The sequence below is a fragment of the Myodes glareolus genome, chromosome 3 (assembly GCF_982192425.1).
Source record: "Myodes glareolus chromosome 3, mMyoGla1.1, whole genome shotgun sequence".
NCBI classification, from domain to species: Eukaryota; Metazoa; Chordata; class Mammalia; order Rodentia; family Cricetidae; genus Myodes; species Myodes glareolus.
Window position 1 is genome coordinate 125,727,973 of NC_142028.1, and position 16,926 is coordinate 125,744,898.

The window sequence follows — 16,926 nt, forward strand, 5'->3', positions numbered from 1 at the left end:
GGAGTCCACAGTGAAAGGGCAGATGAGAAGTCACTGAAATTAGGACTCTGCCTTCTGACCATCAGAAGATCAGAAGTATAACTAGACACATTTTCTGGAGAAGACAGTTAAAAATTGGGGTGGGGTTAACATGTCAAATGGCATTCAGAAAACAAGTGACAAAGCTTTGCTTCCTTTACATTTGATTAGTCCCTGGTTTTCTCAAAGTATACTAGGTATCAACTTTATGGCTATACAGAACCATAGGCTTTTGAAAATATGAATAGTGACACATATGCATATTGTATACAATGTGAATTATATATATTTTATATGAGAGGGTGTTCTTCTTAACCAGATGCAATTTTAACTCCTAGGCTAATGAAGACAGCAGCAGGAAGGATTTCCTTCAATAGAAGTATTCAAACTTCTTTTTTGGGGAGTGGAAAATTGTGGGAGTTGGGATGTTTCCCATTATATAGCCTCTGCTGTCCTAGAACTCTCCTGTTAACTCAGCAAGTGTGGAGCTCACAGAGATCTGCCTGCCTCTTTCTCCCAAGTGCTGAGATTAAAGACATGAACCATCAGAGTAAGGTGCATAAGATATTTATTTCCCACCCACCCCGGTTTCCAAGCTTCTAATAATAAAGGGAATTTAACCTCCAATTCACGTAAACGTGTGCATCATTACTGGCTCATTTCTGTTAACAACATTCTTTTATTCTCTGACCCAAACTTCCAATGTGCCTTTGGGTCCCAGTCACTGATGCGGTCTCTATTTCACAAGCAAAAGAAATCTAACCCTTCAGGGTTGCCTCCCTTCTGAGTCTTCCTCTTCCTGGCAAAAGAAAAAGGAATCAACACTCTATAGGACACACTCACCTTTCAAAGAAGTGGCCATCGATGGGTGGGAACCACTCTAGCATCACAGAGTTGGCTGTGTGGCTCACAACCTGGGGGGCAAGGGCTACAGGTGCCGGCTTTCTGGAGGGCTGCCAGCTCTGGTATACAAGGTCCAGGTAACAGTGCATTCTGGAGACTTGATTGGGCGTGAAAGAGTCTGTACAGTCGTCATCTGTTAAGAGTCAGAGAGAGAGAGAGAGAGAGAGAGAGTGAGTGAGTGAGTGTTCATGCGTGCGTGCTTGAGAGAGAGAGAGAGAGAGAGAGAGAGAGAGAGAGAGAGGGAGAGAGAGAGAGAGAGAAGCCTCAAGCTGCACAGGCAGGCATGCAAGAGAAGGATGACGTCCCCATGCAGCTAGAGAACCAGTACCCCGTTCTCTCCTTGCCAGCTCAGGGCAGCCTCTACCAGTGCTCAGAAGTTAATGGTCTGTGAACAAATCAGTGCAGTCATCACTCCTAGAGACAGGTGAGAGGAAACAGGAGGACAGGAAGGGTGGGGAGAACTGGGAAAGTAAGCCTGAAACTGAGGAGCGTGCTGCTAAGACGTTGCAGCTAAGGACAAGGAAAAGCCACACTGCTTTCCAGGGACCCTATCTATACCCTCTGGTTCCCAAGTCAGCCATGTCTCCATCTCCATTCACTTTCTCACTCGCTTGTTTATACACTCAGGACTTCCCTGTTGTATTCCTTCGCATCCATTTTTCTATGCGTTAATCAATTCTACTCTTCACTGATGCATTTCACTGGAAATGCTTCTATTAATTGATGAATTCATGTTCAGTACTGTAGGCCAGTCTGTGGAAAGATGAAACTTAAAACATATTCCTGCTCTGAAGGAGGGCGTAAACACTATTCGTCTCACGAGCGAGGGTTGTTCTGTGACAACAGACATGCAAATCATCAGCAGTTTGACAGAGATGGCATGTGAGGAAGGACCACCTAGGAAGGTGGTCAACGAGGTCACTTGGTTGAGGCTGAGAAAGGAAGTGACAGCACAAGAGAGGTCACTACACAGCTAGAGGCAAAATGTCCCGTACAAGGCTCAGGCCAGGCCAGCGTCAGACAGTGGTTATACACTCCTGGCTATGTGTAGGATGTTCTCTTAGTTGGGTTTCTATTACTGTGATAAAGACCATGACTGAAAGCAACTCAGGGAGGAAAGGGATTCATTAGCTTATACTTCCCTGTCACCATCCATTTTAGGAGAAGTCAGGGCAGGAACTCATTTGGTAACTGGAGGTAGGAACTGAACCAGAGGCCATGGAGGAATGCTGCTAACTGACTTGCTCCCCAAGGCTTCCTGTACGCTTTTTCTTACACAATTCAGAACCACTCGCTCATTGGTGGCGATGCTCAAAGTGAGCTGTATTCTTTCTTCTACATCAATCATTAACCAAGAAACAAATAATTGCTCATGGATTTGCCTACAGGCCAATCTGATGGAAGCATTTTCTCAACTATGGTTTCTTTTCCTCAAATGACCCTAATTAGGGTCAAGTTGACAAATAAATCAAAGCAGCACAGATGAGAGAAAGAGCAAGCATATCTCTTACAGCATATGTGATTGTATGTCTGTAGAACATATGCTTAGCATGTGGTAAGCATGAGCCAGGAATGGTGTCCTAAGTTTTGAACGTTCACCCCTCTCTCCCGACACATGCTACTTTTGAGTATATACTGTCATTTTCTCTTCTTTACAGAGATCGGAACTGAGTCTGTGTTCAGGCCAGCAACTTTTCCTAGCTCACAGGGCTAAGCATAGCTGGGACTTGAACTAAAGCTGTGCTTCCAAATGATGCCGGAGCTGTTTTTCTAAGCACAAGTGAAATCTATTATGAATAAAGTCTCCAGCAGGTGGCTCATAAATGGGAGTTGAGCCAGTTCTCCTCTAAGGGGGATTGGAAACTGTCAGGTGGTAGATATAATGACCTTCGATCCTGTTCTCCCTTTGCCAGGGTGTGGACTGCAGGTAGAGCCCAAAGACTTAGTTTCTAAGTTAGAGATTTATCTCCTGTTTCTTTCTCCAAAAGTATGATTCAGCTCCCCTGGGAACAGAAAAAAGACACTGTTTGGCTTGACTTCCCAGTGTGCCACTTCTCGGGGGATCTTCTTGGTGAGGATTACCGCAGCTGGCCCCAGACAGAGGATGTAAGCTCACCAGATCTTACAACTAAATGTGCCCCTGGAATCCAGCAGCATAAACTCACTTCTCCTTATCAAACAAACAGAAAATAAGTTTGGGCAGGTGCTGGGCAGCTAGGCGTGACCTTGAAAGGGAATGGCCAAGGTTGTGGGAGAGTTTGTATGCAGAGGCCTGCTTGTATTCCCTTAGTAATTTTTGTCAGTCTCGTTTTCAGCACCCTGAGGGAAAATTTTAAGACATTTGGCCAAATTAGAAGAGCGCAGTGTTCTTTTGCAAGCACCGCACAGAAAAGACAGAAAATCTCTCTCACGTCCAGAGCTACCATGTGATTCTCTAAACACTGTGACTACCTGTCGCCAGGAGTGTATACACCTTGACCTGATAATGACCAATATGAAGGTTCATTTTTTATCATTGATATGACTTTTGCAGTTTGTACTGAAAGCAGCCTTTCAGAGACAGGTCAAGGGTTTGATGAAGTATGAAGAATGAAGAAGTATGATGAACAAGACACAGAGTCAAGGGAGAGAGTGTCTTTACGTCCTTGGCACCTCGGTTTCTCATCTGTGAAATGGAAACAATGGTGGTGTGAGGGTTGACCCCGGAATACGGCTGAGCTGGAGCATGGGGATAAGAACCATGTCTACTTGACGGCAAATGTTCTCTGCCTCATGTCGGAGAGAAGTGGGTGAAATAAGAATGTGTGTGTCTGTGTCTATCAGAAACTGAGAAAAGGGGTGTTCAGAAACAAAGCTCAAATCATGAAGACTTTCCAGTCTAACAGTAGCCCACTATGGACTCCACATAGCAGTGTTGATGGATAGAGATGAGAAGAATCATTGAATTGGGGCAATGGGGTCCCGAAGTATTATCATTATAGTAAAAATATTGACACATCTCTTCCTTAATGGAGGACTGACTATATATTTCAATACATCCTTAAAAGAAAATACTAACTGATCACTACCAGCCCTCCTAACTATGTATAACAGTTTCTTGATATATAAATTAGAGACATTTAAACAAACTCAACTATAAAGTGGTATTAAGGACTCAAATGGGGCACAGTGAACAATTAACAGGGTTAATGAAGATGACAATATAACGTATTTTTCTTTATAAACTTCTAATTAATTTTTCTTTAAAAACATGTTTTTATTTTATAATTTTAGTAGCAACCATTCCCAGTTTGTCAATAGGAAACAGTTTGAAAAATGGATAAGTGTAGAAATTAGTAGTGGAACAGAGATAACATTTGAAGATTATTAGGTCAAAACATCTGTCCCAGGTTGCATCACACTGAGACTTAGCTGCTATCAGAATCTTGGGCAAAATCCCAAAGGGATTCCATTCATCATAAATGCTCTGTCTCGGTCAGCTCACGCCCAGAGTCAGGCCTACTTGGCTTCCAGCCCCACGTAGCTCCACTTCTACCATCTGTGGTCCCTTTATCTAGGCCTCCAGGCTCATCTTGTTCCTCCACTCCCATTTCATCTCTAAGTGGAGTAAACACTGAGAACTTGAGCTCTTGGAGAAGCTTCTTGGGCCACCATGCTATTATTGCTGCAAAGCTCTAGGCCTGCAACCCAAGTTGTGTTCTGAGAGGTACATTACATGAAGGATCAGGACAGACACTTAGTAACTCTCCCTCCTTTAGGAACTTGAACAATGTGCTGCCCCTGGCAGCCTTATTTCCACTCACCACAACAGGAGGGATGGCAACAGAGCCTTCTCCAAAAGTTGACATGAGCTTGCTGACATCCAGTATATAGGTAAACGGGGAAGTTTTTGTAAAAGCTCGTTGTTTGCGCTCTGGTTTTAAGATCTAACAATAGTCTCAGCAGTAAATGATTATAAAAATGATACCCACTGTAAAGTTTTTGAAACATATCCAAAATAAGCATCACTTTAATGTCAGTACCTTATATACATTAGCATATAAGGTCAGCACCTTATATACATTAGCATATAAGGTCAGCACCTTATATACATTAGTATATAATATATATGTGTGTATGCATACATATGTATACTATGAATATGCATAAAGTAAATTTCTACAGTCCTTATTATACATGTGTGTTACACATATCACTGGGGTATTCTCTACATCAAATAGTTAATAAATTATTAGGTTGCTTTTTTCTGTAAAACAATACTTATCCTACAAAGGACAGATCTAGATTCCTTACTTATATGATCATATCTCTTGTCATTCAGTGTGAAAATTATTATTCTCCATGAATTGATAAAATAAATGAGGCTCCAAAAAGAAATAATTTGCCTATAATCAAATTCTACAATGTAGGAATTTCAGTTTTGGGTTCCTGACATAACATCCCGTTTTGAAGGTCACGTCTCTTGACCATACTCTAAATCATGTTCAGCGGCGTCACACTGTTCTGTCATGTGTAGTGTTTTTTTATTTCATTTCAATATTGCATTAACTTCAAGTACATAGATAAACATTTATCTCTTGTTCCTGGCATATAGTAAATACTTAATAAATATTTAGAAAGGGAACACTGTGACGAACATTCTTATTGCTAAATATTTAAACACATCAGTTGGTTTACTTGCTTCAGGTACATTCTTTAGAGACAGGACTGTTTGGCTGAATGCATGTTTGATTAGTAGAAGTCCTGACACATAGAAAGTTGCTACCATAGCCAAGAGGCTGAAAGAAGTCCTCGGATCCTATACTATGTGCCAGGTAATCTTGGGCTACCTCCTAAGTACAGCTTGCTATCTTCAAGAGGTTGGGAGACAGGTTTGCTTCCCGTCCATCTGGCAAGAGTCAGTAGTTCAGAACAAACACAAGCCCTAGTGCTTTCTGGTGAAGTGTGCTGGACCATCAGCTGCCTGTTGCCTGCTAGACTGGACCACTTGGAAGCCTCTCAAACTTCCTCAGAACAGTAAAGTGACTGGTTAAGAACTTGGACTCTGCAGCAGCAAGAAAGGCTTGGACTTAAGTCACGCATTAGTCTTGTTTGCTGTCTTTGCATCTGGGAAAGTTTTTTGCGCTATGCAAACCGCATTTTCTGCATCTGGAAACTAGCTACGTTAACCATAGAGCTTATCTCTTTGGGTTGGTTTGCACTATTTTTGGCATATGGTTTCTTGTACATCAGAGGTACTCAATTGTTGTTACTCTTCAAGAATCAACATGGTAGCCACCAGGACATGTGGTCTTTTCCATTTAAGAAAATCAAAATATTTGAAGGATAACAATTCAGGCACTCAGTTGCATCAACTATATTTAAAGTGATCAGTAGCCACATATAGCTAACAGCTATTATACTGAAAAACACACACACAAGCTGTGACCTCTTGGCAAGCAGTTCCGCTTGAGAAATGAGCACCCAGCAAGGAGAAGCAGCTGGAAGAAGTCAGCTTGGCAATGACTCTGCCCTCTGTTCTGGAAGAAGGAGCCCTGTGCATCCCTTCCTTCAGCTCTGAGAGCCACATTCTGTTCTGCATTTTGAATTCCATCCAACAGCTTTTGTCACCCCATCTATCAGAGATCCTAAAGAAAACAAACATTTCCAAGCTCGTGCTTGCCTTGAATATGCTTTTGTGGGTGTAAGTTTGTTATCGGAGCTTAGTGAATTAGTTCTGCTGTTAATGGGTCACTGGACTGAGGAGCTCCTTTAGGGACAACAATACTAAATTAATCACCCTTTGGATCTCCTCAAAGGGAAACCAAAAAGGAGACTTAGTTTCTAGGGATATGGTAACTGGTAGATCTTATAGCCTCAAAGAAGCAGGCAAACTTCCAATGTCTTATTAGTGTTTGCTTCCCATGTGTGCTGAGTTGGCCAAAGAAAGGTGCTACAGAGTTGGTCTGTCTGAGAGCACAGGGTTCCGCATGTGGAGAGCCAGTGTGCTTGGGAACGGGAGCCCATTGGGAATTTGTTTTTGAGGAAATACCCAACATAGTGGCTGTTTTTAGAACCAAACTAAAGAACACTTTATGGGTCCTGAGGTGGGTCACTCACTTTCCAAGCGACCTCACTTTTAGGCTGTGTGAGACCAACACATGAAAGCCCCAGCAGTAGGCAGCCTAAATGGGAAAGAGGAAGGACCATTGGGATCATCAAATATTTTGACTTTTGCCAGCCAAACCCCTTTTCAATTACAGCACTCATCAAAACTCTAACAGAACCATAAAACAGCTGGCAGAGACCTTTCCTTGTTCAGCGCTGAATTAGGACCTTCTGCCTTACTCTCACACAAAACAAAGCATCCTCCATCCCATTACAAGAAGCAGAATGGAAAGACCATGAGGAGTATTCAATTCCTTCACCTAACCATCAACAAGGTCTCTTTAAAATAGCGTTAAGACAGAAAGGGAAAGAATAGTTGATATCCAATGTGTCATCAGAAGGAAATGACCCGAGTAAGCCTCAGTATTGTCATCTGAAAAATGGAATGGTTCCTACTTCATAGATGTGCCATGAGAATTGAATGAGAGGAAACATATTGAAATCTTTTACACAATATAATGGCTATACAGAAGAAAATAACTATTATTGACAGAAATAATTTTATGTATCTCAGAGAAGAAACTAGCATGGCTAAAATATTACAGGAAAAAGGAGAGTTTATTCATTTTCTTGTGAGACAAAAGAAATAATCTATTTGCTTGCTCTAGTGAGGAAAGAGCTTATTAGGTGTTATAGTAGAATTCAGTACTGGCCTACTTACTGTGTGTAGTTGTGGACAGTTGATCACAGAGAAGCATACTCCAAGCTGTGACCATCACAAGGAAAGAATGTCTTGTTTTAATTTGTCAAAGCTGTAAAAAGTGACTCTAAGTGAACTTGATGTAGCCTGAGCTGACAGGAAGTACAGGGCATCCTGGGACCTAGATCACAAGTCCTTAATACTGCTTCTGATGGTGTCTATGGGGCTGTAGAAAGTTAAAAGCCATCAGAGAAGATACCATACTCAGTACTATGTGATAATTTGGGTTCTTAAAAAAGAATTAATTATTTTTCTCCAGACCCCAATAGTGAATGAACATACAAAAATTATATGTTTGTATGGAGTTTGGTTAAATGCAAATCTTCAACAAAGCAGGATGGTGGATCAAGACGGCTGCAAGTCTATAAGGAATCTTATGGATCAAGTTGAAAGATTTGGGTTTTCTTTTAAAGTAGAGATAGAGTGCCCCAGAACATCAGACCCCTATGGTTCTTCTACCTGGATTTACGGACTTTTGTCCAAGCCATCTGGTACACAAGCATGTGGAGTACCTCTCTTCTACTCCAAGTACCTCTCTTCTACTCCAGAAATGCTAGTGAATGAAATGCTATTCTGATTACTTGGAGCGAAACTTCTCCATCTTAGGAAAATCAGCAGCTTGTTTAAGGCTACCCCGAGGCAGGACTAGAGGCCAAGTCTGACATACAGTCCTGTGTCAGAGTGGACTAAAATCAAGGATGTGTAGGGCCCTACCTGCATAGCTCATAAAGTTGTTGTAAGGAGTGTTAAAGAAGCTATGAAAGCCACAAGTGTCATTCCCTGGTCCAGGGTCTCCACAAAACTTGTGTTTGGGGGCTGGGTTGGTGTCATTGCAGAGGTCTCCAGTTTCAAATGAGGGCTCTGTCTCCATGCAGGGATCACTGCAGGACTGGATTTCTGAGATGCCACGGAAGATGTGATAGAGGCCCAGGCTGTGCCCAATCTCATGGATCATGGTGTGGGTGTGTCCAGGAATGCCATAGAAAGATGGGTTCAAGACAATGCCGCCTGCAAGGGGAAAACCAGAGTATTAGGCAACAATCTGCTTTAGGCTAAAGGAGTCCTAGTTCAATCAAAGACCAAAGGATGATACTTAAAATGACAGCCTTCTTTACCCTATGACCCTACTGCCCAACCGTGTCACAACTCTGCTGTAAGTCACTGGTTACCAAAACTGGTAGGAGTGCCATGAATCACTTTGCATCATATTTTAAGATAGAACACTTATGCCTAGGGAGGAGTAGCATTATCCTAAAGGGATGCTGAGGTACTGAAAACACACTATTCTGAGTAAAGAATTTTGATTTCTGCCCTGATCTGCCTTTCTTCTGCAACCTATTCCTTAGACAGGAACATACACTCGCTTTACACCCGTTTTAAATGCTCCTATGTAGATGCAACCCTCAGACAGGTTCACACTCCTCAACCCTGGCTTTCATTAACTCTGTGACACACCACAGCTTAGCTCCCATCTTTGAATCTCGTACCTTTATCTCTGATGCTGTAAAGACAAGAACACTAAGAAAAACCGGCACTGGGTTGTGCTCTGTCAAAGGATTGCTCCTAATGCCCCCCTGATGTTTGTCAAGCATCCTATGTGTCCTCCAATGCTGTGCTGAGTCTAAGGTGTATGGCTTCTCTTACCAGATCATAACTCAAACAGAAAAACACTCATCCATAGAAAGCCCGAGTGACCTGCCTGTGATTAAGAGAAGTATGGAGATAGAATAAAATCAACGTTCTTGGGTTCTAAAGTCAGGGCTCGTATTCTCTTTCCCAGTGTTAATGACTATCACAGATACTAGAATAAAGTTTTTATTGTCAGCTGTACAAAGGGAAGAGTTGCCTGAAAGGAGAAGGCTCAAGGGAGGTATTTCCTGGATGAGGCTGGTCTCAGGTATGTCTCTGAGGGTTTGTCTTGATTGTTAATTTATGTCAGAAGGCTCAACCCCTGATGGTGCACCGTTCTTCTAGAAGGCTGGCTTGGGCTGTGTAAAAGCTGTGCATGAACTAGTGAGAGAGCTGGTCAGAGACAAGTCAGCAAGCCGCAGTTGTCCCTGTTTCCTGCCTTCAGGCTCCTGCTCTGACTTCCCTTGAAGATGGACTGTGATCTGCAAGTGTAAACTAATCCAAACCTTTCTTCCTCAGTTGGTTTTGGTCTGAGTGTGCTATCTCGTCAACAAAATGAAACTGGAACACTGGCTAACTATGTGTTGGATATTTGATGAGTGGTCACACATCTAAAAACGGTTGTGAGACCTAAATAATTACTTCTAAGCAGGTTAAGTAGCTCCTGGAAGCTACCAAACAGCTACTTATTGTCTCCCTGTACGAGAACAAAAACTACACCAAGTATGAACCTAGCAGAAATCAGCTTCAGACTCTAACTCAGACCTGGAGCATCACCATCTGCATTTTAACAAGAGTCTGAAATGACTTATCTGCCTGCTCTGGATTGAGAAATACATGGCTGTAACTCATATCCCCGAAGAGGGACAATCACCTAGTTTGTAGAGACAGAACAAACCTCAGTAGAAGCAATGGATAGTACCTGCTGCATATGCATCTTAAACCTTGAAATGAGACACACAGGCCATGTGTCTAGACAAAGATTTATGCTTTTAAACACAGGAAGTGGTTAAGAGAAGGTTAAAATTCAGGTATGAGAGTCTTGTAAGTGGAGACATTGAAGCATGGAGAAGTGTCTTATGGAGGAAGGACAGGACTGTAGTGCCTTGTACAACTGCAATGGCATGTTCAGAGCAGACATGAGACAAGGTTTAGATTGGACTGAATTGCTTGATATGTCCTCAGGATCATGCAGTCTATCAATTCTGCAAAGCTTGGAGGCTTCTAACACTAAGATAAAGTGAATGTGTGTGTGTGTGTGTGTGTGTGTGTGTGTGTGTGTGTGTGGTGAGAAGGGAAGGCAGAGGTAGGAGAGGAAGTGAAATTGAAGACAGGAAAACTTTCTGAATTATTTTCTGTCAATCATAATCTGAAACATAATCCTTTACCCGCCCAAGACTTTTTCTAGGGATAATGAAGTAACATCAGGAAAAGAGGGTTAAAAACTATGTTTCTAAGAAATTGAGTTTGATTGAGGCTACTATCCGGGAGTTGCTATTATCAGCCACTTTCAGGATGGCGAGCTGGCAGCTTGCAGGCCCACGGTTGCAGTGTGACCTTTTTACTAGCAATCCTCCTACCTCACACTGCCCTTAGCTTCTGAGAAACTGGCTTTGTTTCTCTGGGGAGTTTCTCTAGAAAGCTCTAAACTAAGTAAATACAACAGTGCTAATGACCTAGCTCTTTCCAGAAAGCCCTGCAGTTGAGAGGGGCAGGACCAGCCTTGGGATGGTGGTAAGACAGCTGTCTGAATGTTCAGCCTGGCTCTGTTCATTCTATCCCAGGTGACCCTTTCTACAGAATGATGGCACTTGGCCCCAAGTCCTATTTCATTGCTTCTCTTAAAAGGTGAAATAGCTTGAGCCTGACATCATTCTGAAATACTATAACATGCTATGGATTTACAGCCCCCCCTGTTCCTGGCCCTGATCCAGGCTCTGACATTCATGAAACCATCAGGAGTATTTTTCTCTAATGTTAGAAGCCCGCTGTTCAGCCCTCCCCAGATGCAGATCAGGAACCTTCTGGTTGCTTTTATTTTCAAAAGGAGCAAATCTCACAGTTTAGAAGGACCCTGGGCGGTCGTCTAGTTAACCTGTCTCTTCAAAATTTTAAGAAACAAACCCAAGGAATCTTGCCTAGGGCTATCCTGTTAAGGACAAGGAAAACCACGCCTGCCTTTGACTCTAGTCTAATCACTTCCCAAGATGACCTAAACAAGTGATAAGGGCAAATCTTTTCAAGTTTGCACGACCTGTACAATCTCTCCTGCTCAGCACCTCTCTGTGTCTGAATGTCCGACTGTCCCCCTACCACTTATCTCTGATCTCGGGGTTCCAGATCTAAGCACTATTGACATTTTAGAACACCTGATTCTTTGCTGAGGCCACTGTAGAGCATTTAGATTCATGACTACGGCTCACGAGATGCCTGCAGTGCTTCCCATCTGTAATGATAAAACTGACAAGAGTCTCTTAGGGACCAGACTTGCCCCATTTGAGAACATATATTTATTTTTATTTTTATATATATCATTTAGGGGAATAAAGTGGTCCCTCCCCTTACCCCTCTCATTCTCTCTGACACACACACAAACACACACACACACATGCATGCACACACACACTAGCTTCCTCCCCCTATAAGTACTAGAGAACTAAGCCCATGATTTGATTAAGCACAGTTTTCTTCAGCTGGTTTTCAGCTGAAATTATAGAATTCTTCATCTTCCAAATACCATAGATTCAGAATAGCTACTAGACTCTGGGTTTACTACAGTGTGACCCTACTGGCCCCAGACTGCCAGTCTGCTGAGCACTGAAATTCTCCAACCACCCTTCTCTCACCGAGTCATCAGAACTCATTGTTACAAATGAGGAGAGCATTTTATTGAGGGGAAGCAATTAAAGCCCCTGTACTGCCTTGTTCAATGGAATATTAGATGGCTATTAAAAAAAAAGCTCATCTTTAGTGAAATGTAAACAACCTAGAAGGATGCTCTTCTTTGTGATTAGGTGAAAAATGTAAGCTGGAAGTAATTTTAAAACTCCTGTCTGCGAAAACATGTAGATAGCCTAGAGTATCAAATGAAAAGGAGACTTGAAAACTGTGCCTAGACTACAGTTTCAAGCCAACACAAGCAAAAATTGCCTCTGAACATATTTATGTGCACTGGACAAGAATATGGGGGAAACCTCAAATACTGTAATTTTTATTATTTACAATCACTGGTTCAGAAATGATTGACATTTCTGACTTGCAGTGATTAGTCTGCACAAACAAAATACTCATGTGTTATGAGTATGCAAACTTGAAATGACAGAGAGCTCCCTGCGTTGCTAGTGGACAGAACATAGATGAAGTCCCTATATGATCTGTTTCTGTTCCTTCTTTGATGTCTTTTAGGACTGTCTTAAGCCAGCTGTGCCAGGATAATGTGGCCAGAAGGCCAAGAAGTATACATGAATTAGGAAAAGAAGGTCCAAGAAGAATTCAGTTTCTGACGGTCAGAAGCTTGTGCTGCGAGGCTGTCTTACTGATGTGCATGACTTTGGATACACACTGCTCACTCTCTGGGTCTGAGTTTTCTCATCAGGAAAATTGCCCTCAGAGTATTGCCAAGTCATCAAAAGCAGGGTCAACTATGCCAGCTTTCTGTGAGTTAGACAAGTAAATGAGTGACTCCCATTGCTCCTGCTGCCTGCACCATTATGGTTATGCTGAAGTCTTCCTCACAGTAGGATTCATACTGGCTGGCTCTGAGTTACTTCCAAAGGAGCATCTAAGACTCACCCAAGTGCATTAGGGCCTCCTTGTCCCATGGCCAAGTTGCCACTCCCGCCAACTCCTCCTCTGAAGAGTTTGCAAAGAAAATATTGAGATGTGTTGATCCATCCAATCTAAGAATGTTCTTTAGCTCATTAACATCCAAGTAGGCTCTGAAATACAAAAGTAACCTTGACTGTTACCACTGTCCCACAAAGGTAGTATTCAAACAGTAGGCTCTTCCCCACATGGTCAGGAGCTCTTATACTGGACATAGTAGCTAAGTTCTTTATGAGCACCACAGCATTGTGCTTCTTAGAAAATGTTGTATTATCCCATTTTATTGAGAGGAAAACACATTAAGTTTATCTATGAAGAGCTAGGCTCAGTTTTGAATCTCAATGCATTGAGAACCAATGCTCATATTTCTAAGGACTGTGTTATTTTGACTAAGAAGAGGACCACACAATAGAAGCATAGAATAAGCACACAGAGCCTGGGTGAGATAACATGTACTTTGCTCTTGGCTTCTCTGTCTCAGTCATTCACTATGGACCTTGGTCATCTTCTTGGAAAATGTGGAGCTGTCATAGAAGGTGTTTATCATTTCTAAATTATTCTTGTAAGGAGGTATCATGGCATTTTTAAGGATGAGAAATGTGTAGTTCAATATTTTTAAATAGGTCACCCAAAGATGCAGCGTTGGGATTCAAGGTTAATGTTGAATAGCTTGGAAATGTGTTCTCTTTTCACCGAGGCTTCATGCTGACACCCATCAACCATCCTGCACTCTGTAAGACTCTATTTCACCATCTGTAAAACAGACTGTAGACATTGTGCCTAGTGTTGCTGTCCTGGAGGTGGTCACGCCTTAGAAATAAATAAACTATTCATGTCACAGCAATCAGCTCTCCAATAGAGGGAGAAATTTGTTGTTAAGGGAACCAAAAAATAAAAGACAGAGGAGAGAGGAAGAGAGAGAAAGAGTAAGAAATCACACAGAAAAGTGAGAGTGAAGGGAGACAGAGAACAAGGGAGAGAGATGAGGAGACAGAGAGAGGGGCTTTGAAACAGGAAACATGGTTTCTATGTGCTCAAGAAATAAGAAACTACCCTTAGGTAAGCTTCCTCACTACAGCAGAAGCACTATGCGTGAGAGGTTGCCTCTGCTCTGCTCAGGTTAGCCACGGGCAGCTTGTTCTGTGCCTATTTCAATGCTACCCTCTCATGAGCCTCATTCCAGCCTGCTCTTTAGGAATTCTTGTGAGTAGCTGACAATCATTGGCGGGTGAGGCTAGAAATGTGCTCATGTTTCTGTGTCTGCATCCCATAGACCACATTCTTAGGGCAGTTGAGTATGGAGGAGGTGTCTTGTTCATCTCTGGGTATCTAACTTTCAGCTGAGGGCTGTGTATCTAGTGAGACCTCAGTAAAAACTGATAGAGCTGAATTTAAATTGGTCAATATAGAAGCCCAAATCCCTTGGTCCTGGTCTCAGCGTCAGTGTCTGCTGACCCAGAGGCTGCATTAACCTCATCGCTACTCCAGTATGAAATAGGATATATATGACACCTACTGCATTCTGGCCACTCCCATCATATGTCCCTCTGAGGTCAAATGTCCCTGCGATCTTTAATTTGATGACTTGTCAGAAGAAAAGATTACTGGCATAGGAAACACAGGCTCACAGTGGCTAATTCCAGGGATAACATTGTCAGCTAAAATACTGACTCAAAATCTTCCCTTTCTCTAGGAACCCACATCCGGCTTCTTCCGCTAGAGGCTTCATGAGGAGTTCTAATAACTCTGCCATCTAAGATTGGAATGAAGACTGAAATCTAACACTTATTGAGTACTTGCTGTATTCCAGCATGCCAGTTGGAGTGTACATGCATCATTTCTGGTACTTCAGCGTGTAGCTTGGGTAAGATTAATTGTTCCCAAGCCACAGCTCCCGGCTTGAATCCAGATATTTTTAATATCCAGGGGCTGTGAGCAAGCTGCTTACCTTCTTTTGTTCAAGTTTCTTTATCCAGAGAACAAGGATGATAATGGAACCCCATTCCTAGAGCTGTTCAGAGGACTAGGACAAGGTAAGTGGGAATGAGTCTGGGTGATGACCGGCATGCAGAGAGCCCTAGCAAAGAGTGAGTAGCTGTCAGGTATCCTCACCCTACAGGTTGCACAACTAGGGACAAGGCCCAGTGCAATTCTATGCATGTCTAACAGTTCCGACCCACCCTCTCTTTTAAGTTGACTCCAACCCATGGGGGATAGAAAAATAATCCAGAGAGGAGAACAAAAAGGCAAAGGAGCTTAGAGTTTGCTTGGAGCAACCGTTTTCACATTTTTTTTTCTAACTGACTTACCCATTTCCCTCAAATAATCTCCCAGACATGGAAGACACATTTTATTAGAGAAAGCCACCTCTGGCTCTATACTCTGAGATGAAAAAGTTTCATGCGAAGAAGATACAGGGGGAAGGAAGACATTTTAATTGGTTGTTTATTCAGTGGTAATTGCAGAGGCAATCTTTTCAAGAGGTGGTATTCATCCTAGCCCAAAGCAGAAATGTTGGTTGTTGGATCTTCTTTCTGGCTCCTATGTGGGGTTTTCTCATTCTTTGGGAAGGCTCCATCTCCCAAAACGTCCACGGCAACTAGCCAGGCTGCTGGTCCCACTGGCCTTTTTTCCTCCCTGTCTCTCCTGCTGCGGGCAATCCACCCAAAGAAAGAAGTAGCTTTGTTAATAAAAAGTTCTCTCTCTATCAACTGAGGTCTTCCAGCAGTGCAGAACTAAGCTGGGTATCTCCCAAAGACATCACGGGGAAGCCTTTGAAGACAGTAGTCTGTGTGGGTCTTATTATGTCCATCATCTTAACTCTTGAAGATGATATTGTGGTTTTCATCTCTCACCTTAAGCAGTAAATGGAAGAGAAGGCAGCAGAGGCAGAAAACTTAGAAGAAAGACTAGTCTAGGAATATTCACTTAACCCAAATGAAAGAAAATTAGTTGATAAGTCCCCTTGGCTTTTTGTTTTGCAGCTATAGAAAAACTAGCAGTTAGAGTTTGGATAGGAAATGTCCCAGAGGCTCTAGTGATAACACTTGATCTTCAGTTGGTAGTACTATTTGGGAATTTTTGAAAATCGAGGAGATTAGTTGAACTAGGTTACTTGAAGGTTATACCTGGTCTTGAATCTCTCTCTCTCTCTCTCTCTCTCTCTCTCTCTCTCTCTCTCTCTCTCTCTCTCTCTCTCCGTCCTGTTTTCCATGAGCTAAACAACTCTTTTCCACCACCTGTCCACACTACCTGATGCTCTGCGTAAGCAGAGAGAGACTAGTAACATAGATTTAATTCTCTAACACTATGAGCTACAATAACTTTTTTTTTTTGCCCACGAGCTGTTTCTGTCATTTATATTGGGGATAGTGATAACAAAAGCAGCTAACACTTTAGCCTTGTGCATATATTACAAATCTGTGAAATTTATTTAAAAAATAACTTATGCCTCCTAGAAAGATCAATCGACCTCTAAGCAGTGTTTATTAACTGGCATGTGAATATCACACAGAGATAAACAGAAAGACTTAAGTCTGGGAACAAATTGCTTTAACTTTCTGAGCTCCTAGTTCAGAGGCAGATCAGGATCACACTAGCACACACCGAGACACCATAGCTCCTCTCTTTCCCTTGCCTCCAACTTTGCCCTTGCCTTTGGCATAGTTCTCTCAGTCTCAGCTCCCAGTGTCTCTTCCCCATTG

At 42.4% G+C, this 16,926-nt stretch overlaps 1 protein-coding gene across 1 annotated transcript in view; it reads right to left on the reverse strand.

The window, feature by feature from the left end:
• Pappa (pappalysin 1) overlaps nt 1-16,926 on the reverse strand; it is a 234,970-nt gene that overhangs the window by 172,544 nt on the left and 45,500 nt on the right. Inside the window, exons 3-5 of the mRNA XM_048459342.3 lie at nt 13,190-13,335; nt 8,483-8,776; nt 862-1,054 (exon numbers count right to left, since the gene is read on the reverse strand). Of these exons, the coding sequence (XP_048315299.3) occupies nt 862-1,054; nt 8,483-8,776; nt 13,190-13,335 (633 nt within the window). The remainder of the gene's footprint in view (nt 1-861; nt 1,055-8,482; nt 8,777-13,189; nt 13,336-16,926) is intronic.